This window comes from Bombina bombina, chromosome 5 (assembly GCF_027579735.1).
Source record: "Bombina bombina isolate aBomBom1 chromosome 5, aBomBom1.pri, whole genome shotgun sequence".
NCBI lineage: Eukaryota > Metazoa > Chordata > Amphibia > Anura > Bombinatoridae > Bombina > Bombina bombina.
Window position 1 is genome coordinate 876,876,219 of NC_069503.1, and position 23,168 is coordinate 876,899,386.

At 43.0% G+C, this 23,168-nt stretch overlaps 1 protein-coding gene across 1 annotated transcript in view; it reads right to left on the reverse strand.

Moving 5' to 3' along the window:
- The window catches only part of PRKDC (protein kinase, DNA-activated, catalytic subunit), a 2,064,551-nt gene that overhangs the window by 1,238,540 nt on the left and 802,843 nt on the right, over positions 1 to 23,168 (reverse strand). Inside the window, 1 exon segment of the mRNA XM_053715028.1 lies at positions 13,723 to 13,977. Coding sequence (XP_053571003.1) covers positions 13,723 to 13,977 — 255 coding nt within the window.

Below are 23,168 nucleotides of genomic sequence, written 5' to 3' on the forward strand. Positions count from 1 at the left end.
CTAAAATCATTTTCCTCATACAAACAGAATTCTTCATCTCTTTTCTGTTTCTGAGTAAATAGTACGTACCAGCACTATTTGAAAATAACAAACTCTTGATTGAATAATGAAAAACTACAGTTAAACACTAAAAAACTCTAAGCCATCTCCGTGGAGATGTTGCCTGTACAACGGCAAAGAGAATGACTGGGGTAGGCGGAGCCTAGGAGGGATCATGTGACCAGCTTTGCTGGGCTCTTTGCCATTTCCTGTTGGGGAAGAGAATATCCCACAAGTAAGGATGACGCCGTGGACCGGACACACCTATGTTGGAGAAATTAGATTTGGATGATTGAAAGGACCTTGTATTAGGAGGTCCTGTCTCAGAGGCAGAGTCTATGGTGGAAGAGATGACATGTCCACTAGGTCTGCATACCAGGTCCTGCGTGGCCACGCAGGCGCTATCAGAATCACTGATGCTCTCTCCTGTTTGATTTTGGCAATCAGTCGAGGGAGCAGAGGAAACGGTGGAAACACATAAGCCAGGTTGAAGAACCAAGGAGCTGCTAGAGCATCTATCAGCATCGCTCCCGGGTCCCTGGACCTGGATCCGTAACAAGGAAGCTTGGCGTTCTGGCGAGACGCCATGAGATCCAGTTCTGGTTTGCCCCAACGATGGACCAGTTGAGCAAACACCTCCGGATGGAGTTCCCACTCCCCCGGATGAAAAGTCTGACGACTTAGAAAATCCGCCTCCCAGTTCTCTACGCCTGGGATGTGGATCGCTGACAGGTGGCAAGAGTGATACTCTGCCCAGAGAATTATCTTTGAGACTTCTAACATCGCTAGGGAACTCCTGGTTCCCCCTTGATGGTTGATGTAAGCCACAGTCGTGATGTTGTCCGATTGAAATCTGATGAACCTCAGGGTTGCTAACTGAGGCCAAGCTAGAAGAGCATTGAATATTGCTCTTAACTCCAGAATATTTATTGGGAGGAGTTTCTCCTCCTGAGTCCACAATCCCAGAGCCTTCAGGGAGTTCCAGACTGCACCCCAACCTAGAAGGCTGACATCTGTTGTTACAATCGTCCAATCTGGCCTGCGGAAGGTCATACCCTTGGACAGATGGACCCGAGATAGCCACCAGAGAAGAGAATCTCTGGTCTCTTGATCCAGATTTAGTAGAGGGGACAAATCTGAATAATCCCCATTCCACTGACTTAGCATGCATAATTGCAGCGGTCTGAGATGCAGGCGCGCAAATGGCACTATGTCCATTGCCGCTACCATTAAGCCGATTACTTCCATGCACTGAGCCACTGACGGGCGTGGAATGGAATGAAGGACACGGCAAGCATTTAGAAGTTTTGATAACCTGGACTCCGTCAGGTAAATTTTCATCTCTACAGAATCTATAAGAGTCCCTAGGAAGGAGACTCTTGTGAGTGGGGATAGAGAACTCTTTTCCATGTTCACTTTCCACCCATGCGACCTTAGAAATGCCAGAACTATCTCTGTATGAGACTTAGCAATTTGAAAGCTTGACGCCTGTATCAGGATGTCGTCTAGATAAGGAGCCACCGCTATGCCTCGCGGTCTTAGAACCGCCAGAAGTGAGCCCAGAACCTTTGTAAAAATTATCGGGGCTGTGGCCAACCCGAAGGGAAGAGCCACAAATTGGTAATGCCTGTCTAGAAAGGCAAACCTTAGGAACCGATGATGATCTTTGTGAATCGGTATGTGAAGGTAGGCATCCTTTAAGTCCACTGTGGTCATGTACTGACCCTCTTGGATCATGGGTAGGATGGTCCGAATAGTTTCCATTTTGAATGATGGAACTCTGAGGAATTTGTTTAAGATCTTTAGATCTAAGATTGGTCTGAAGGTTCCCTCTTTCTTGGGAACCACAAACAGTTTTGAATAAAACCCCTGTCCTTGTTCCGTCCGCGGAACTGGATGGATCACTCTCATTACTAGGAGGTCCTGCACACAGCTTAGGAATGCCTCTTTCTTTATCTGGTTTGCTAATAACCTTGAAAGATGAAATCTCCCTTGTGGAGGAGAAGCTTTGAAGTCCAGAAGATATCCCTGAGATATGATCTCCAACGCCCAGGGATCCTGAACATCTCTTGCCCACGCCTGGGCAAAGAGAGAAAGTCTGCCCCCCACTAGATCCGTTTCCGGATAGGGGGCCATTCCTTCATACTGTCTTGGGGGCAGCAGCAGGCTTTCTGGCCTGCTTGCCCTTGTTCCAGGACTGGTTAGGTTTCCAGGCCTGTCTGGAATGAGCAACAGTTCCCTCTTGTTTGGAAGCAGAGGAAGTTGATGCTGCTCCTGCCTTGAAATTTCGAAAGGCACGAAAATTAGACTGTTTGGCCTTTGATTTGGCCCTGTCCTGAGGAAGGGTATGACCCTTGCCTCCAGTAATGTCAGCAATAATTTCCTTCAAGCCAGGCCCGAATAAGGTCTGCCCCTTGAAAGGAATGTTGAGTAATTTAGACTTTGAAGTCACGTCAGCTGACCAGGATTTAAGCCATAGCGCCCTACGCGCCTGGATGGCGAATCCGGAATTCTTAGCAGTTAGTTTAGTCAAATGAACAATGGCATCAGAAACAAATGAGTTAGCTAGCTTAAGCGTTCTAAGCTTGTCAATAATTTCATTCAATGGAGCGGTATGGATGGCCTCTTCCAGGGCCTCAAACCAGAATGCCGCCGCAGCAGTGACAGGCGCAATGCATGCAAGGGGCTGTAGAATAAAACCTTGTTGAATAAACATTTTCTTAAGGTAACCCTCCAATTTCTTATCCATTGGATCTGAAAAAGCACAACTGTCCTCAACCGGGATAGTGGTACGCTTTGCTAAAGTAGAAACTGCTCCCTCCACCTTAGGGACCGTCTGCCATAAGTCCCGTGTAGTGGCATCTATTGGAAACATTTTTCTAAATATAGGAGGTGGGGAAAAGGGCACACCGGGTCTATCCCACTCCTTGCTAATAATTTCTGTAAGCCTTTTAGGTATAGGAAAAACATCAGTACACACCGGCACCGCATAGTATCTATCCAGCCTACACAATTTCTTTGGAATTGCAAATGTGTTACAGTCATTCAGAGCAGCTAATACCTCCCCAAGCAATACACGGAGGTTCTCAAGCTTAAATTTAAAATTAGAAATCTCTGAATCAGGTTTCCCCGAATCAGAGATGTCACCCACAGACTGAAGCTCTCCGTCCTCATGTTCTGCATACTGTGACGCAGTATCAGACATGGCTCTTACAGCATTTGCGCGCTCTGTATCTCTCCAAACCCCAGAGCTATCGCGCTTGCCTCTTAATTCAGGCAATCTAGATAATACCTCTGACAGGGTATTATTCATGATTGCAGCCATGTCCTGCAAAGTAATTGCTATGGGCGTCCCTGATGTAGTTGGCGCCATATTAGCGTGCGTCCCCTGAGCGGGAGGCGAAGGGTCTGACACGTGGGGAGAGTTAGTCGGCATAACTTCCCCCTCGACAGAACCCTCTGGTGATAATTATTTTATAGATAAAGACTGATCTTTACTGTTTAAGGTGAAATCAATACATTTAGTACACATTTTCCTATGGGGCTCCACCATGGCTTTCAAACATAATGAACAAGTAGGTTCCTCTGTGTCAGACATGTTTAAACAGACTAGCAATGAGACTAGCAAGCTTGGAAAACAATTTAAAACAAGTTTACAAGCAATATAAAACAACGTTACTGCGCCTTTAAGAAACACAAATTTTTTCCAAATTTGAAATAACAGTGAAAAAAGGCAGTTACACTAACGAAATTTTTACAGTGTATGTAATAAGTTAGCAGAACATTGCACCCACTTGCAAATGGATGATTAACCCCTTAACACCAAAAACGGAATAACAAATGACAAAAAACGTTTTTTAAACAGTCACAACAACTGCCACAGCTCTACTGTGGATTTTTACCTCCCTCAATACGACTTTTGAAGCCTTTTGAGCCCTTCAGAGAAGTCCTGGATCATGCAGGAAGAAGCTGGATGTCTGTGTCTGTAATTTGTGCTGCGCAAAAAAAAGCGCTAAAATAGGCCCCTCCCACTCATATTACAGTGGGAAGCCTCAGGGAACTGTTTCTAGGCAAAATTCAAGCCAGCCATGTGGAGAAAACTAGGCCCCAATAAGTTTAATCACCAAACATATATAAAAAACGATTAAACATGCCAGCAAACGTTTTAAAATACACTTTTATAAGAGTATGTATCTCTATTAATAAGCCTGATACCAGTCGCTATCACTGCATTTAAGGCTTTACTTACATTACTTACGGTATCAGCAGCATTTTCTAGCAAATTCCATCCCTAGAAAAATATTAACTGCACTTACCTTATTGCAGGAAAACCTGCACGCCATTCCCCCTCTGAAGTAACCTCACTCCTCAGAATATGTGAGAACAGCAAAGGATCTTAGTTACTTCTGCTAAGATCATAGAAAACGCAGGCAGATTCTTCTTCTAAATACTGCCTGAGATAAACAGTACACTCCGGTACCATTTAAAAATAAAAAACTTTTGATTGAAGAAATAAACTAAGTATAAAACACCACAGTCCTCTTACGACCTCCATCTTTGTTGAGAGTTGCAAGAAAATGACTGGATATGGTAGTGAGGGGAGGAGCTATATAGCAGCTCTGCTGTGGGTGATCCTCTTGCAACTTCCTGTTGGGAAGGAGAATATCCCACAAGTAATGGATGATCCGTGGACTGGATACACTTAACAAGAGAAAAGTATATTAATATAACTGTGTTGGTTTTGCAAAACTGGGGAATGGGTAATAAAGGGATTATCTATCTTTTAAAACAATAACAGTTCTATGGTAGACTGTCCCTTTAAGGATAAAATGTCCTTGCATTTACTCTGTCCAAATAGAATTATAATGAAGAAGTAGTAGATATAAGAAACAGCCTTTCAGTACAGACACAAAAACATAATTTATGCTTACCTGATAAATGTATTTCTCTTGTGGTGTATCCAGTCCACGGATCATCCATTACTTGTGGGATATATTCCCTTCCCAACAGGAAGTTGCAAGAGGATCACCCACAGCACAGCTGCTATATAGCTCCTCACATGTCATATCCAGTCATTCGACCGAAACAAAACAAGAAAGGAGAAACCATAGGGTGCAGTGGTGACTGGAGATTTAATTAAAATTTAGATCTGCCTTAAAAAGACAGGGCGGGCCGTGGACTGGATACACCACAAGAGAAATAAATTTATCAGGTAAGCATAAATTATGTTTTCTCTTGTTAAGTGTATCCAGTCCACGGTTCATCCATTACTTGTGGGATACCAATACCAAAGCTAAAGTACACGGATGATGGGAGGGACAAGGCAGGAAATTAAACGGAAGGAACCACTGCCTGTAGAACCTTTCTCCCAAAAACAGCCTCCGAAGAAGCAAAAGTGTCAAATTTGTAAAATTTTGAAAAGGTGTGAAGCGAAGACCAAGTCGCAGCCTTGCAAATCTGTTCAACAGAGGCCTCATTCTTAAAGGCCCAGGTGGAAGCCACAGCTCTAGTAGAATGAGATGTAATTCTTTCAGGGGGCTGCTGTCCAGCAGTCTCATAGGCTAAGCGTATTATACTACGAAGCCAAAAGGAGAGAGAGGTTGCCGAAGCTTTTTGACCTCTCCTCTGTCCAGAGTAAACGACAAACAGGGAAGAAGTTTGACGAAAATCTTTAGTTGCCTGTAAATAGAACTTCAGGGCACGGACTACGTCCAGATTATGCAAAAGATGTTCCTTCTTTGAAGAAGGATTAGGGCACAATGATGGGACCACAATCTCTTGATTGATATTCCTGTTAGAAACTACCTTAGGTAAAAACCCAGGTTTAGTACGCAGAACTACCTTGTCTGAATGGAAAATCAGATAAGGAGAATCACAATGTAAGGCAGATAACTCAGAGACTCTTCGAGCCGAGGAAATAGCCATCAAAAACAGAACTTTCCAAGATAAAAGCTTAATATCAATGGAATGAAGGGGTTCAAACGGAACACCTTGAAGAACTTTAAGAACCAAGTTTAAGCTCCACGGAGGAGAAACAGTTTTAAACACAGGCTTAATCCTAGCCAAAGCCTGACAAAAAGCCTGGACGTCTGGAACTTCTGCCAGACGCTTGTGCAAAAGAATAGACAGAGCAGAAATCTGTCCCTTCAACGAACTAGCAGATAAGCCCTTTTCCAAACCCTCTTGTAGAAAGGACAATATCCTAGGAATCCTAACTTTACTCCATGAGTAACTCTTGGATTCGCACCAATACAAGTATTTACGCCATATCTTATGGTAGATTTTTCTGGTAACAGGCTTCCGTGCCTGTATTAAGGTATCAATAACTGACTCTGAGAAGCCACGCTTTGATAGGATCAAACGTTCAATCTCCATGCAGTCAGCCTCAGAGAAATTAGATTTGGATGGTTGAAAGGACCTTGTATTAGAAGGTCCCGCCTCAGAGGCAGAGACCATGGTGGACAGGACGACATGTCCACTAGGTCTGCATACCAGGTCCTGCGTGGCCATGCAGGCGCTATCAGAATCACCGATGCTCTCTCCTGTTTGATCTTGGCAATCAGGCGAGGCAGCAGCGGAAATGGTGGAAACACATAAGCCATGTTGAATAACCAAGGGGCTGCTAGAGCATCTACTAGCGCCGCTCCCGGGTCCCTGGACCTGGATCCGTAACGAGGAAGCTTGGCGTTCTGGCAAGACGCCATGAGATCCAGTTCTGGTTTGAACCAACGATGAATCAGTTGAGCGAACACCTCCGGATGAAGTTCCCACTCCCCCGGATGAAAAGTCTGGCGACTTAGAAAGTCCGCCTCCCAGTTCTCCACGCCTGGGATGTGGATCGCTGACAGGTGGCAAGAGTGAGACTCTGCCCAGCGAATTATCTTTGAGACTTCTAACATCGCTAGGGAACTCCTGGTTCCCCCTTGATGGTTGATGTAAGCCACAGTCGTGATGTTGTCCGACTGAAATCTGATGAACCTCAGTGTTGCTAACTGAGGCCAAGCTAGAAGAGCATTGAATATTGCTCTTAACTCCAGAATATTTATTGGTAGGAGTTTCTCCTCCTGAGTCCACGATCCCTGAGCCTTCAGGGAGTTCCAGACTGCGCCCCAACCTAGAAGGCTGGCATCTGTTGTTACAATCGTCCAATCTGGTCTGCGAAAGGTCATGCCCTTGGACAGATGGACCCGAGAAAGCCACCAGAGAAGAGAATCTCTGGTCTCTCGATCCAGATTTAGTAGAGGGGACAAATCTGAGTAATCCCCATTCCACTGACTTAGCATGCATAATTGCAGCGGTCTGAGATGCAGGTGCGCAAATGGCACTATGTCCATTGCCGCTACCATTAAGCCGATTACTTCCATGCACTGAGCCACTGATGGGCGTGAAATGGAATGAAGGACACGGCAAGCATTTAGAAGTTTTGATAACCTGGACTCCGTCAGGTAAATTTTCATCTCTACAGAATCTATAAGAGTCCCTAGGAAGGAGACTCTTGTGAGTGGTGATAGAGAACTCTTTTCCACGTTCACTTTCCACCCATGCGACCTCAGAAATGCCAGAACTATCTCTGTATGAGACTTGGCAATTTGAAAGCTTGACGCCTGTATCAGGATGCCGTCTAGATACGGAGCCACCGCTATGCCTCGCGGTCTTAGAACCGCCAGAAGTGAGCCCAGAACCTTTGTAAAGATTCTCGGGGCCGTAGCTAACCCAAAGGGAAGAACTACAAACTGGTAATACATACAGAGAGAAGTGCACTCACAGGAACAAACAACTGGCTCAATGCAATTGTTAGCCTGTTCTATGGCGATTTACCACCTGGGTGCAGCTTTTTAGCCCAGTAATGCTTTTCACAGAGAAGAACTTTCCTGTAGTATATCAGTCTGATCCCGCCTATTACGGTCAGTCCAGCGCCGAAATACCAGGCAATTCCACTCTGAACAAGGAACACAGCAACCCCAGACGATCGTTTCGGCCTTCATTGGGCCTCGTCAGTGAGGTGTAGCCATATTCCTCTAAGCACACTGAGCAAGGAGTCCACGTCTGGTTGCCCCTTTTTCCCATAGGGAGACTAAATACATACAGAGAGAAGTGCACTCACAGGAACGAACAACTGGCTCAATGCAATTGTTAGCCTGTTCTATGGCGATTTACCACCTGGGTGCAGCTTTTTATCCCAGTAATGCTTTTCACAGAGAAGAACTTTCCTGTAGTATATCAGTCTGATCCCGCCTATTACGGTCAGTCCAGCGCCGAAATACCAGGCAATTCCACTCTGAACAAGGAACACAGCAACCCCAGACGATCGTTTCGGCCTTCATTGGGCCTCGTCAGTGAGGTGTAGCCATATTCCTCTAAGCACACTGAGCAAGGAGTCCACGTCTGGTTGCCCCTTTTTCCCATAGGGAGACTAAATACATACAGAGAGAAGTGCACTCACAGGAACGAACAACTGGCTCAATGCAATTGTTAGCCTGTTCTATGGCGATTTACCACCTGGGTGCAGCTTTTTAGCCCAGTAATGCTTTTCACAGAGAAGAACTTTCCTGTAGTATATCAGTCTGATCCCGCCTATTACGGTCAGTCCAGCGCCGAAATACCAGGCAATTCCACTCTGAACAAGGAACACAGCAACCCCAGACGATCGTTTCGGCCTTCATTGGGCCTCGTCAGTGAGGTGTAGCCATATTCCTCTAAGCACACTGAGCAAGGAGTCCACGTCTGGTTGCCCCTTTTTCCCATAGGGAGACTAAATACATACAGAGTGAAGTGCACTCACAGGAACGAACAACTGGCTCAATGCAATTGTTAGCCTGTTCTATGGCGATTTACCACCTGGGTGCAGCTTTTTAGCCCAGTAATGCTTTTCACAGAGAAGAACTTTCCTGTAGTATATCAGTCTGATCCCGCCTATTACGGTCAGTCCAGCGCCGAAATACCATGCAATTCCACTCTGAACAAGGAACACAGCAACCCCAGACGATCGTTTCGGCCTTCATTGGGCCTCGTCAGTGAGGTGTAGCCATATTCCTCTAAGCACACTGAGCAAGGAGTCCACGTCTGGTTGCCCCTTTTTCCCATAGGGAGACTAAATACATACAGAGAGAAATGCACTCACAGGAACGAACAACTAGCTCAATGCAATTGTTAGCCTGTTCTATGGCGATTTACCACCTGGGTGCAGCTTTTTAGCCCAGTAATGCTTTTCACAGAGAAGAACTTTCCTGTAGTATATCAGTCTGATCCCGCCTATTACGGTCAGTCCAGCGCCGAAATACCAGGCAATTCCACTCTGAACAAGGAACACAGCAACCCCAGACGATCGTTTCGGCCTTCATTGGGCCTCGTCAGTGAGGTGTAGCCATATTCCTCTAAGCACACTGAGCAAGGAGTCCACGTCTGGTTGCCCCTTTTTCCCATAGGGAGACTAAATACATACAGAGAGAAGTGCACTCACAGGAACGAACAACTGGCTCAATGCAATTGTGTGGCTGCACCTCACTGACGAGGCCCATAGGAGGCCGAAACGATCGTCTGGGGTTGTCATGTTCCTTGTTCAGAGGAGAATTGCCTGGTATTTCGGGGCTGGACTGACCTTACTTGGCGGGATCAGACTGATATACTTCAGGAAAGTTTTCTTCTGTGAAAAGCACACTGGTCTAAAAGAGGCTGCTTCCGGGTGGTAAATCGCCATAGAACAAGCCACTGAGCTGTTGTTCGTTCCTGGTAGAGCGCTTCTCTCTTTGTATACAAACTGGTAATGCCTGTCTAGAAAGGCAAATCTTAGGTACCGATAATGATCTTTGTGAATCGGTATGTGAAGGTAGGCATCCTTTAAGTCCACTGTGGTCATGTACTGACCCTCTTGGATCATGGGTAGGATGGTTCGAATAGTTTCCATTTTGAATGATGGAACTCTTAGGAATTTGTTTAAGATCTTTAGATCCAAGATTGGTCTGAAGGTTCCCTCTTTCTTGGGAACCACAAACAGATTTGAGTAAAATCCCTGCCCTTGTTCCGTCCGCAGAACAGGGTGGATCACCCCCATTACTAGGAGGTCTTGTACACAGCGTAGGAATGCCTCTTTCTTTATCTGGTTTTCTGATAACCTTGATAGATGGAATCTCCCTCAAGGAGGAGAAGCTTTGAAGTCCAGAAGATATCCCTGAGATATGATCTCCAACGCCCAGGGATCCTGGACATCTCTTGCCCACGCCTGGGCGAAAAGAGAAAGTCTGCCCCCCACTAGATCCGCTTCCGGATAGGGGGCCGTTCCTTCATGCTGTCTTAGGGGCAGTAGTAGGTTTTCTGGCCTGCTTGCCCTTGTTCCAGGACTGGTTAGTTTTCCAGGCCTGTCTGTAATGAGCAACAGTTCCTTCCTGTTTTGGAGCGGAGGAAGTTGATGCTGCTCCTGCCTTGAAATTTTGAAAGCCACGAAAATTAGACTGTTTGGCCTTTGATTTGGCCCTGTCCTGAGGAAGGGTTTGACCCTTACCTCCAGTAATGTCAGCAATAATTTCTTGCAAGCCGGGCCCGAATAAGGTCTGCCCCTTGAAAGGAATATTAAGTAATTTAGATTTAGAAGTCACGTCAGCTGACCAGGATTTAAGCCATAGCGCTCTCCGCGCCTGGATGGCGAATCCGGAGTTCATAGCCGTTAGTTTAGTTAAATGTACAATGGCATCAGAAACAAATGCATTAGCTAGCTTAAGTGCTTTAAGCTTGCCCATAATTTCATCCAATGGAGCTGTGTGAATGGCCTCTTCTAGAGACTCAAACCAGAATGCCGCAGCAGCAGTGACAGGCGCAATGCATGCAAGGGGCTGCAAGATAAAACCTTGTTGAACAAACATTTTCTTAAGGTAACCTTCTAATTTTTTATCCATTGGATCCGAAAAAGCACAACTATCCTCCACCGGGATAGTGGTACGCTTAGCTAAAGTAGAAACTGCTCCCTCCACCTTAGGGACCGTCTGCCATAAGTCCCGTGTAGTGGCGTCTATTGGAAACATTTTCCTAAATATAGGAGGTGGGGAAAAAGGCACACCGGGTCTATCCCACTCCTTGCTAATAATTTCTGTAAGCCTTTTAGGTATAGGAAAAACGTCAGTACACACCGGCACCGCATAGTATCTATGCAGCCTACACAATTTCTCTGGAATTGCAACTGTGTTACAGTCATTCAGAGCAGCTAAAACCTCTCCTAGCAATACACGGAGGTTCTCAAGCTTAAATTTAAAATTAGAGATCTCTGAATCCGGTTTCCCTGGATCAGATCCGTCACCCACAGAATGAAGCTCTCCGTCCTCATGTTCTGCAAACTGTGACGCAGTATCGGACATGACTCTCACAGCACCAGCGCGCTCTGTCCTTATCCCAGAGCTATCGTGCTTGCCTCTTAATTCTGGCAATCTAGATAATACTTCTGTCAGGGTATTATTTATAATTGTAGCCATGTCCTGTAAAGTGATTGCTATGGGCGTCTCTGATGTACTTGGCGCCACATTAGCACGCGCCTCCTGAGCGGGAGGCGAAGGTACTGACACGTGAGCAGAGTTAGTCGGCATAACTTCCCCCTCGTTGTCTGGTGATAATTCTTTTACAGATAAAGACTGATCTTTATTATTTATAGTGAAATCAATACATTTAGTACACATATTTCTATGGGGCTCCACACTGGCCTTCAAACATAATGAACAAACAGATTCATCTGTGTCAGACATGTTTAAACAGACTAGCAATGAGACTAGCAAGCTTGGAAAACACTTTAAAATAAGTTTACAAGCAAAATAAAAAACGCTACTGCGCCTTTAAGAAGCACAAAACCTGTCTCAAGTTGAAATAACAGTGAACCAAATCAGTTATAGCAACCAAATTTTCACAGTAAATGTATTAAGCTAGCAGAGCATTGCACCCACTTGCAAATGGATGATTTACCCCTTAATACCCAAAACGGATAATCAATAGAGAAAAAAACGTTTTTAACACAGTCAAACACACTGTCACAGGTCTGCTGTGACTGATTACCTCCCTCAAAATGACTTTTGAAGTCCCTTGAGCTCTCTAGAGACGTCCTGGATCATGCAGGAAGACTGAGTCTGAATTTTTACTGCGCAAAAAAGCGCTAAAATAGGCCCCTCCCACTCATTATTACAACAGTGGGAAGCCTCAGTTAACTGTTTCTATGCAGAAAATAAGTCAGCCATGTGGAAAAAATTATGCCCCAATAAGTTTTATCACCAATGTACCTCAAAAAACGATTAAACATGCCAGCAAACGTTTTAAACATCCTTTTTTTAAAGAGTATGTATCTCTATTGATAAGCCTGATACCAGTCGCTTCTACTGCATTTAAGGCTTTACTACATTACTTCAGAATTAGCAGCATTTTCTTAGTCAAATTCCATTCCTTAGAAAATTATTTAACTGCACATACATTAATAAGCCTGATACCAGTCGCTTTTCACTGCATTTAAGGCTTTACTTACATTACTTCGGTATCAGCAGTATTTTCTTAGTCAATTCCATTCCTTAGAAAAATATTTTACTGCACATACCTTAGTTGCAGGAGACCCCGCACGCCATTCCCTTTCTGAAGTTACCCCACTCCTCAGAATGTGTGAGAACAGCCAGTGGATCTTAGTTACTTCTGCTAAGATCATAGAAAACGCAGGCAGATTCTTCTTCCAAATACTGCCTGAGAAAAAACAGCACACTCCGGTGCCATTTAAAAATAACAAACTTTTGATTGAAGAATTAATTAAGTATAAAACACCACACTCCTCTCACGACCTCCATCTATGTTGAGGGTTGCAAGAGAATGACTGGATATGACATGTGAGGGGAGGAGCTATATAGCAGCTCTGCTGTGGGTGATCCTCTTGCAACTTCCTGTTGGGAAGGGAATATATCCCACAAGTAATGGATGATCCGTGGACTGGATACACTTAACAAGAGAAAGACAAATATGTTAAGTGATTTCAAGAATTGATGTTGTTATTCTTTATTCAGCAATACCATATGTATTTCACTTAAAAATGGGTTAGATCTTTTTTGGATAATGACATACTGAAATACTATATTTTCAGGATCTAAAAGTTTTGTTCACACAAAGTTATTTTGAGTTTGATAGGTTGTTGTATCTTCAAAGGCATGGGACAGCTATGGGGGCATGTTTGTGCCCTACTATGCCAGCCTCTTTATGTGGTGGTAAGAGCTGCCCCACGCTTTTGGAAATAGTAACCCATATAAAAAGTGTATCTAATCATATAAAAATACACTAATTATTTGCTTTTTTATCTGGTTGGGTACAGAAAGTGACCTTCATAATTTTGAGGAATTCCTAATGACTATGATCTACATTTACTAAAATCTATAGAAAATACCAATTTATTCTAATACTTTACTTCATGCCAATAGCTTACATCCCAAACCGCTGAAGAGAATCAGCCTTCTAAAATTGCATTTAAAACTTTTTTTTTTAGCACCATTAGTACAGTTCAGTTATACTTACAAACCCTAACAAAGTTCTTTTTAATGTTCAAATGAAGCAGGCGTGTGCAGCCAATCAGATACCATTCCAAATGCTCAATTGTAACTATCTGCTCTAATGTTGGTGTGATGGGTGAACAGAAAGGTTAAAGTTTGTAAAGTAAATATAAATATAGTTTATATACTTCACCTAATAAAACATGTGGTTTGATGGCCCGCATGCCAATGAAAGTATTGTAACAGTCTAGAGCTGCAAGCAGCATGTCCATCCACTGCACCACAGCACGTAAACTGAAAGGCTCATGAAGATCATGAAGTGTTGGAATATGTAAAATTCCAGAACATTTTGCATCACCACTACCAGCCCCTTCAAACATATTAATTAGGAAAGCAATGCCTTCTTTTTTAATTAAATCATTCAGCCATGTAGACAGTGATGAAGAAGCTGGAAAAAAAATAATAAAGAATTAGAAAATGTAGCTAAAAACAATACAATTATTTAAATATGAAAAAAATATCAAATTAATCTCAGATAAAATAACTAACACAGAAGTCTTAAAATAAAACATACGGTACTAAAGACTAATGAAACTAATAACAGCCACCACGTTCATTATTCTCTAGTGCTATTTGAACACTTAAACATCTCTTTTGACTACTGTTCTCTGTTTTATGGTTGATGTTTATTGTTGAAGTTGATATTGTTTATTTAAGTTTATAAAATAAAAGGAAAAGAAAAAACATTAATAATGCTTGGAAACATATACCTTTAAATCATTTCTATGGAATCAGGCAAATATCCAATACAGCATGTCAATATCAGTATAACAAAAGTTCTCCCTCAGACAAAAGTCCCCTGACCCCCAACTCAGATCCCTGTGAGGGTACATCGGAAATAGCCAACAAGGCATCAGAGGACTCAGTATTTACATTGATTCCTGTCCTACTGCGTTTACTCTGTAACACTCGTAGTTTAGATAATACCTCAGTAAGGGTAGTTGACATAACTGCAGCCATATCCTACAGAGTAAAAGAATTAGACGCGGTTGAGGAAACCGGCTTCGCTTGGGTGGGCGTTAAAGGTTGTGACACTTGGGGAGAATTAGGCGGCATATCATGATTCTCTTCAGACTGAGAATCATCCTTAGGAACACTGTCTTTACATAATATATGTTTTTTACATTGTAAGGCTCTTTCAGTACAAGAGGTACACAAAGTAAGAGGGGGTTCCACAATGGCCTCTAAACACATAGAACAAGGAGTTTCCTCAAGTTCAGAAATTATAAACAGACTAGAAATAGCCACAATAGTCGTTAAAAACCTTATTTACTGATTCAAAATTTTTTTTAGAAACAAATGTACTGCGCCTTTAAGAAATAAAAGAGCAACAATTTTTCTGTACTGCCCAAAAAACGATTTTTATTACTAACAAATCATTAAAAACAATTCAATTTTGCCAAAAATTATCGCACCCCTTAAGTAAAGGTCACATCACCCTTTAAAGAGACATTTATATCGAAAAATAAACTTTAACAACAAAAATGGCCCCTGCACAGCAGAGCTGTGGCGCCTACCTGCCCTCAGGGACACAAGATTGACTCGACAACGATCCAGTGGCTGAAAATCAACTTTAGGCCCCACCGGAGCTAATGCCTGCTGCCTTCTAGTGAAGAGAAAACTGAACGTCTAAGTACGTGAAATAGGCCCCGCCCACCGTGGACGTCACAATCACAGACTCCATAACCGCATGGGAAGCGTTTTTAACCAGCCATGTGGCCCCCTTCATACATAATAAACGTTTTATGCCATATAATAAAATTATAAAAAGTGTCACAGCTGCCTCTCTCCCTCAGACAATCTCATGCTGCCGTAGTAGCCCAGTGTCAAGCCCTTATTGAAATACCTAAGCATAGTAATTAAATGTGTATATAATATAGTAATTTCAGTAACACCATAATCATACCGGTCTACTGCTTACCCCTTCCCTTACAGGGAATAATGTCAGCCAGTTCTGATATACCAAGTCTCCTCAGAAATAAAAGACTGAACATACCTCAATGCTACTTGTAGCATGACACTGTTCTCCACACTGAAGATTTCTCTTGCACTACATTCAGAAGCTCTGTGGGAACCAGAATGGATCTTAGTAACGTCTGCTAAGATCATCAACCTCAGGGCAGAAAAATTTCTTCATTCCTTAATCAATTTCTCCCGGAGGAAAATAGTACTCACCGGTACCATTTTAAAAACATAATTTATGCTTACTTGATAAATTTATTTCTCTTGTGGTGTATCCAGTCCACGGATCATCCATTACTTGTGGGATATTCTCATTCCCAACAGGAAGTTGCAAGAGGATCACCCACAGCAGAGCAGCTATATAGCTCCTCCCCTAACTGCCATATCCAGTCACTCGACCGAAAACAAGCAGAGAAAGGAGAAACCATAGGGTGCAGTGGTGACTGTAGTTTAAAATAAAAAAATACCTACCTTAAAATGACAGGGCGGGCCGTGGACTGGATACACCACAAGAGAAATAAATTTATCAGGTAAGCATAAATTATGTTTTCTCTTGTAAGGTGTATCCAGTCCACGGATCATCCATTACTTGTGGGATACCAATACCAAAGCTAAAGTACGCGGATGAAGGGAGGGACAAGGCAGGTACTTAAACGGAAGGTACCACTGCCTGGAAAACCTTTCTCCCAAAAATAGCCCCCAAAGAAGCAAAAGTATCAAATTTGTAGAATTTTGAAAAAGTATGAAGCGAAGACCAAGTCGCCGCCTTGCAAATCTGTTCAACAGAAGCCTCATTTTTAAAGTCCCATGTGGAAGCCAAAGCTCTAGTAGAATGAGCTGTAATCCTTTCTGGAGGCTGCTGGCCAGCAGTCTCATAGGCTAAGCGGATTATGCTTCTTAGCCAAAAAGAAAGAGAGGTTGCCGAAGCCTTTTGACCTCTCCTCTGTCCAGAGTAGACAACAAACAAAGCAGATGTTTAGACGTTCCTTCTTTGAAGAAGGATTAGGACACAAAGATGGAACAACAATCTCTTGATTGATATTCTTATTAGATACCACCTTAGGTAAAAACCCAGGTTTGGTACGCAGAACTACCTTATCTGCATGGAAGATCAGATAAGGAGAATCACATTGTAAGGCAGATAACTCGGAAACTCTACGAGCCAAGGAAATAGCTACCAAAAAAAGAACTTTCCAAGATAAAAGTTTGATATCTATGGAATGAAGAGGTTCAAACGGAACCCCCTGAAGAACTTTAAGAACCAAATTTAAGCTCCAAGGTGGAGCAAAAGGTTTAAACACAGGCTTGATTCTAACTAAAGCCTGACAAAATGCCTGAACATCTGGAACATCCGCCAGACGCTTGTGCAAAAGAATAGACAGCGCAGAAATCTGTCACTTTAAGGAACTAGCTGACAATCCTTTCTCCAATCCTTCTTGGAGAAAAGATAATATCCTGGGAATCCTGACCTTACTCCATGCGTAGCCCTTGGATTCACACCAATAAAGATATTTACGCCATATCTTATGATAGATTTTCCTGGTGACAGGCTTTCGTGCCTGAATTAAGGTATCAATGACTGACTCGGAGAAACCACGCTTTGATAAAATCAAGCGTTCAATCTCCAGGCAGTCAGCCTCAGAGAAATTAGATTTGGATGGTTGAAAGGACCTTGAAGTAGAAGGTCCTGTCTCAGCGGCAGAGTCCATGGTGGAAAGGATGACATGTCCACCAGATCTGCATATCAAGTCCTGCGTGGCTACACAGGCACTATCAAGATCACTGATGCTCTCTCCTGCTTGATTTTGGCAATCAGACGAGGGAGCAGAGGAAACGGTGGAAACACATAAGCCAGGTTGAAGGACCAAGGCGCTGCTAGAGCATCTATCAGCGTTGCCTTGGGGTCCCTGGACCTGGATCCGTAACAAGGAAGCTTGGCGTTCTGGCGAGACGCCATGAGATCCAGTTCTGGTTTGCCCCAACGATGAATCAATTGTGCAAACATCTCCGGATGGAGTTCCCACTCCCCCGGATGAAAAGTCTGTCGACTTAGAAAATCCGCCTCCCAGTTCTCTACACCTGGGATATGGATAGCCGATAGGTGGCAAGAGTGAATCTCTGCCCAGCGAATTATCTTTGAGACTTCTAACATCACTAGGGAACTCCTTGTTCCCCCTTGATGGTTGATGTAAGCCACAGTCGTGATGTTGTCCGACTGAAATCTGATGAACCTCATTGTCGCTAGCTGAGGCCAAGTCTGAAGAGCATTGAATATCGCTCTTAGTTCCAGAATGTTTATTGGAAGGAGTGTCTCCTCCTGAGTCCACGATCCCTGAGCTTTCAGGGAGTTCCAGACTGCACCCCAACCTAGAAGGCTGGCATCTGTCGTTACAAATGTACAATCTGGCCTGCGAAAGGTCATACCTTTGGACAGATGGACCCAAGATAGCCACAAGAGAAGAGAATCCCTGGTCTCTTGATCCAGATTTAGTAGAGGGGACAAATCTGTGTAATCCCCATACCACCGACTGAGCATGCAGAGTTTCAGCGGTCTGAGATGTAGGCGTGCAAACGGCACTATGTCCATTGCCGCTACCATTAAGCCGATTACTTCCATGCACTGAGCCACCGAAGGGTGAGGAATGGAATAAAGAATACGGCAGGAATTTAGAAGTTTTGATAACTTGGACTCCGTCAGGTAAATTTTCCTTTCTACAGAATCTATCAGAGTCCCTAGGAAGGAAACTCTTGTGTGGGGGGATAGAGAACTCTTCCTCGTTCACCTTCCACCCATGCAACCTCAGAAATGCCAACACTATGTCCGTATGAGACTTGGCAATTTGGAAGTTTGACGCTTGAATCAGGATGTCGTCTAAATAAGGGGCCACTGCTATGCCCCGCGGCCTTAGGACCGCCAGAAGCGACCCCAGAACCTTCGTAAAAATTCTTGGAGCTGTAGCTAACCCAAAGGGAAGAGCTACAAACTGGTAATGCCTGTCTAGGAAGGCAAACCTGAGAAACCGATGATGATCTTTGTGTATCGGAATGTGAAGATAAGCATCCTTTAGATCCACTAGTCATGTATTGACCCTCCTGGATCATAGGTAGGATGGTACGAATAGTCTCCATCTTGAATGATGGAACTCTGAGGAATTTGTTTAAGATCTTTAGATCCAAAATTGGTCTGAAGGTTCCCTCTTTTTTGGGAACCACAAACAGATTTGAGTAAAATCCCTGTCCCTGTTCCTCCTTTGGAACTGGATGGATCACTCCCATAACTAAGAGGTCTTGTACACAGTGTAAGAATGCCTCTCTCTTTATCTGGTTTGCAGATAATTGTGAAAGGTGAAATCTCCCTTTTGGGGGTGAAGCCTTGAAGTCCAGAAGATATCCCTGGGATATAATTTCCAACGCCCAGGGATCCTGGACATCTCTTGCCCACGCCTGGGCGAAGAGCGAAAGTCTGCCCCCTACTAGATCCGTTATTGGATAGGGGGCCGTTCCTTCATGCTGTCTTAGAGGCAGCAGCAGGCTTTTTGGCCTGCTTACCTTTGTTCCAGGTCTGGTTAGGTCTCCAGACCGTCTTGGACTGAGCAAAAGTTCCCTCTTGTTTTGCATTAGAGGAAGTTGATGCCGCACTTGCCTTGAAGTTTCGAAAAGCACGAAAATTAGACTGTTTGGCCTTTGATTTGGACCTATCCTGAGGAAGGGCATGACCTTTTCCTCCAGTGATATCAGCAATAATCTCCATCAAACCAGGCCAGACTAGGGTCTGCCCCTTGAAGGGAATGTTAAGCAGCTTAGACTTTGAAGTAACATCAGCTGACCATGATTTAAGCCATAGCGCTCTACGCGCCTGGATAGCAAAACCAGAATTCTTAGCCGTTTAGTCAAATGAACAATGGTATCAGAAACAAAAGAATTGGCTAGCTTAAGTGCTCTAAGCTTGTCAAGTATGTCATCCAATGGAGTCGCTACCTGTAAAGCCTCTTCCAGAGACTCAAACCAGAACGCCGCAGCAGCAGTGACAGGAGCAATGCATGCAAGGGGCTGTAGGATAAAACCTTGTTGAATAAACATTTTCTTAAGGTAACCCTCTAACTTTTTATCCATTGGATCTAAGAAAGCACAACTGTCCTCGACAGGGATAGTAGTACACTTTGCTAGGGTAGAAACTGCTCCCTCCACCTTAGGAACTGTCTGCCATAAGTCCCGTGTGGTGGCGTCTATTGGAAACATGTTTCTAAAAATAGGAGGGGGAGAGAACGGCACACCTGGTCTATCCCATTCCTTAGTAATAATTTCTGTAAACCTTTTAGGTATTGGAAAAACATCAGTACACACCGGCACTGCATAGTATTTATCCAGTCTACACAATTTCTCTGGCACTGCAATTGTATCACAGTCATTCAGAGCAGCTAAAACCTCCCTGAGTAACACGCAGAGGTGTTCAAGCTTAAATTTAAATGTAGAGATAACAGAATCAGGTTGCATCATCTTCCCTGAGTCAGAAACATCACCCACAGAAAGAAGCTCTCCTTCTTCAGCTTCTGCATATTGTGAGGCAGTATCAGACATAGCTCTTAAAGCGTCAGTATGCTCTGTATTTCGTCTAACTCCAGAGCTATCTCGCTTTCCTCTAAATTCAGGTAGTCTGGCTAATACCGCTGACAGTGTATTATCCATGACTGCCGCCAAATTGGTAATGCTTGTCTAGAAAAGAGAATCTCAGAAACCGATAAAGTTCTGGATGAATCGGAATAAAAAGATAGGCATCCTGTAAGTCTATCGTGGACATATAATGACCTTGCGGAACTAAGGCAGAATAGTCCTTATAATCACCATTTTGAAAGATGGCACTCTTACAAAACAATTCAAAATTTTCAGATCCAGAAATGGCCTGAATGAAATTTCTTTCTTTGGAACAAAGAATAGATTTGAATAAAACCCCAGACCCTGTCCCTGAAACGGAACTGGTATAATTACCCCTGAAAACTCTCGATCTGAAACACTTCAGAAAAATCTGAGCCTTCACTGGATTTACTGGGATGCGTAAGAGAAAAAATCTTACTCTGAATCCTATTCGATACCCTTGAGAGACAATACACTGAATCCATTGATTTTGGACAGAATCTGCCCAAATGTTTAGGAATCATTTTTTTTAATTTTTTTTTTATTGAGGACATGACGTAAAAATAAGACAACAATAGCATCATACATGAAATAGGCATTAATACAAGTGCTCACATCATATCTGAAGAAGATTACGTAAAGTTGGCACTGTAAAAAATGTCCACAACATATCTAAGAAGGATCATGTATAGTAGGATAAAGTCCTCGGTTTTCTTCCCCCCATGTCAAAACATTAGGTCACTCTTGGACCGATCGCAGTGTTTTTATTAAAGTCCAGGGGTTGTTGTAGAGCAACAAAGATACACCTGACACCATTATTTAATGTTACTATAAAACTACTTATTTCCACTTGATGTAGGTGCTCCTGTCAAGACTGGATCTTATATTAACATATAACTCACGAAAGTAAACTATATAACTTCATACAAACGGTACATCTACATAAAACCTGTTCCCAGTTTACAAACTTCCCATTTTTGAACCTGAGTGACTACAAGCGTATACTTTCAGCATCCCATCAGATGTCACGCCCTAGGCAGAAAGTCAAATTATAAGATACGGATTATATAGCTTACTTCTCAGATATGGCTCAGGGTAATATTCAAGGCTGATAGAAAGAAATCCATCAACGGTCTCGGCCGCAGTGTCGCCAACCTTTTTCCTTTTACTATCCTCTGCAGCAGAGCATGCGCCGTTGATCCCTCTCTAAAAATGTATTTTTGTGTCGCCCTTGGAGCCCCCCCCTAAGCCCCCCTAGAGACACTCAGATGCAGTAAGGGATGCCGGCGCACACGCCGCTCCTCCACCTTCCCCATCATGCTATATTTATTCCTAAAGCTTCGTTGTAGCGTGGCTTTGCTTAAGTATATGTGGTCAGCTGAGGTAATATGCAAAAGAGAGTGAGAAAACATAATTTATGTAAGAACTTACCTGATAAATTCATTTCTTTCATATTAGCAAGAGTCCATGAGCTAGTGACGTATGGGATATACATTCCTACCAGGAGGGGCAAAGTTTCCCAAACCTCAAAATGCCTATAAATACACCCCTCACCACACCCACAATTCAGTTTAACGAATAGCCAAGTAGTGGGGTGATAAGAAAGGAGCGAAAGCATCAAATAAGGAATTGGAATAATTGTGCTTTATACAAAAAAATCATAATCACCACAAAAAAAGGGTGGGCCTCATGGACTCTTGCTAATATGAAAGAAATGAATTCATCAGGTAAGTTCATACATAAATTATGTTTTCTTTCATGTAATTAGCAAGAGTCCATGAGCTAGTGACGTATGGGATAATAAATACCCAAGATGTGGAACTTCCACGCAAGAGTCACTAGAGAGGGAGGGACAAAATAAAGACAGCCAATTCCGCTGAAAAATAATCCACAACCCAAAACAAAAGTTTTAATCTTAATAATGAAAAAAACTGAAATTATAAGCAGAAGAATCAAACTGAAACAGCTGCCTGAAGTACTTTTCTACCAAAAACTGCTTCAGAAGAAGAAAACACATAAAAATGGTAGAATTTAGTAAAAGTATGCAAAGAAGACCAAGTTGCTGCTTTGCAAATCTGATCAACAGAAGCTTCATTCCTAAACGCCCAGGAAGTAGAAACTGACCTAGTAGAATGAGCTGTAATCCTTTGAGGCGGAGTTTTACCCGACTCGACATAAGCATGATGAATCAAAGACTTTAACCAAGACGCCAAAGAAATGGCGGAGGCCTTCTGACCTTTCCTGGAACCAGAAAAGATAACGAATAGACTAGAAGTCTTTCTAAAATCTTTAGTAGCTTCAACATAATATTTTAAAGCTCTCACTACATCCAAAGAATGTAAAGATTTCTCCAGAGAATTCTTAGGATTAGGACATAATGAAGGAACAACAATTTCTCTACTAATGTTGTTAGACTTCACAACCTTAGGTAAAAATTTAAAATGAAGTCCGCAACACCACCTTATCCTGATGAAAAATCAGAAAAGGAGATTCACAAGAAAGAGCAGATAACTCAGAAACTCTTCTAGCAGAAGAGATGGCCAAAAGGAACATAACTTTCCAAGAAAGTAATTTAATATCCAGAGAATGCATAGGTTCAAAAGGAGGAGCTTGTAAAGCCCTCAGAACCAAATTAAGACTCCAAGGAGGAGAAATTGACTTAATGACAGGTTTTATACGAACCAAAGCCTGTACAAAACAATGAATATCAGGAAGATTAGCAATCTTTCTGTGAAAAAGAACAGAAAGAGCAGAGATTTGTCCTTTCAAAGAACTTGCAGACAAACCTTTATCCAAACCATCCTGAAGAAACTGTAAAATTCTAGGAATTCTAAAAGAATGCCAGGAGAATTTATGAGAAGAACACCAAGAAATGTAAGTCTTCCAGGCTCGATAATAAATCTTCCTAGACACAGATTTACGAGCCTGTAACATAGTATTAATTACTGAGTCAGAGAAACCTCTATGACTAAGAATCAAGCGTTC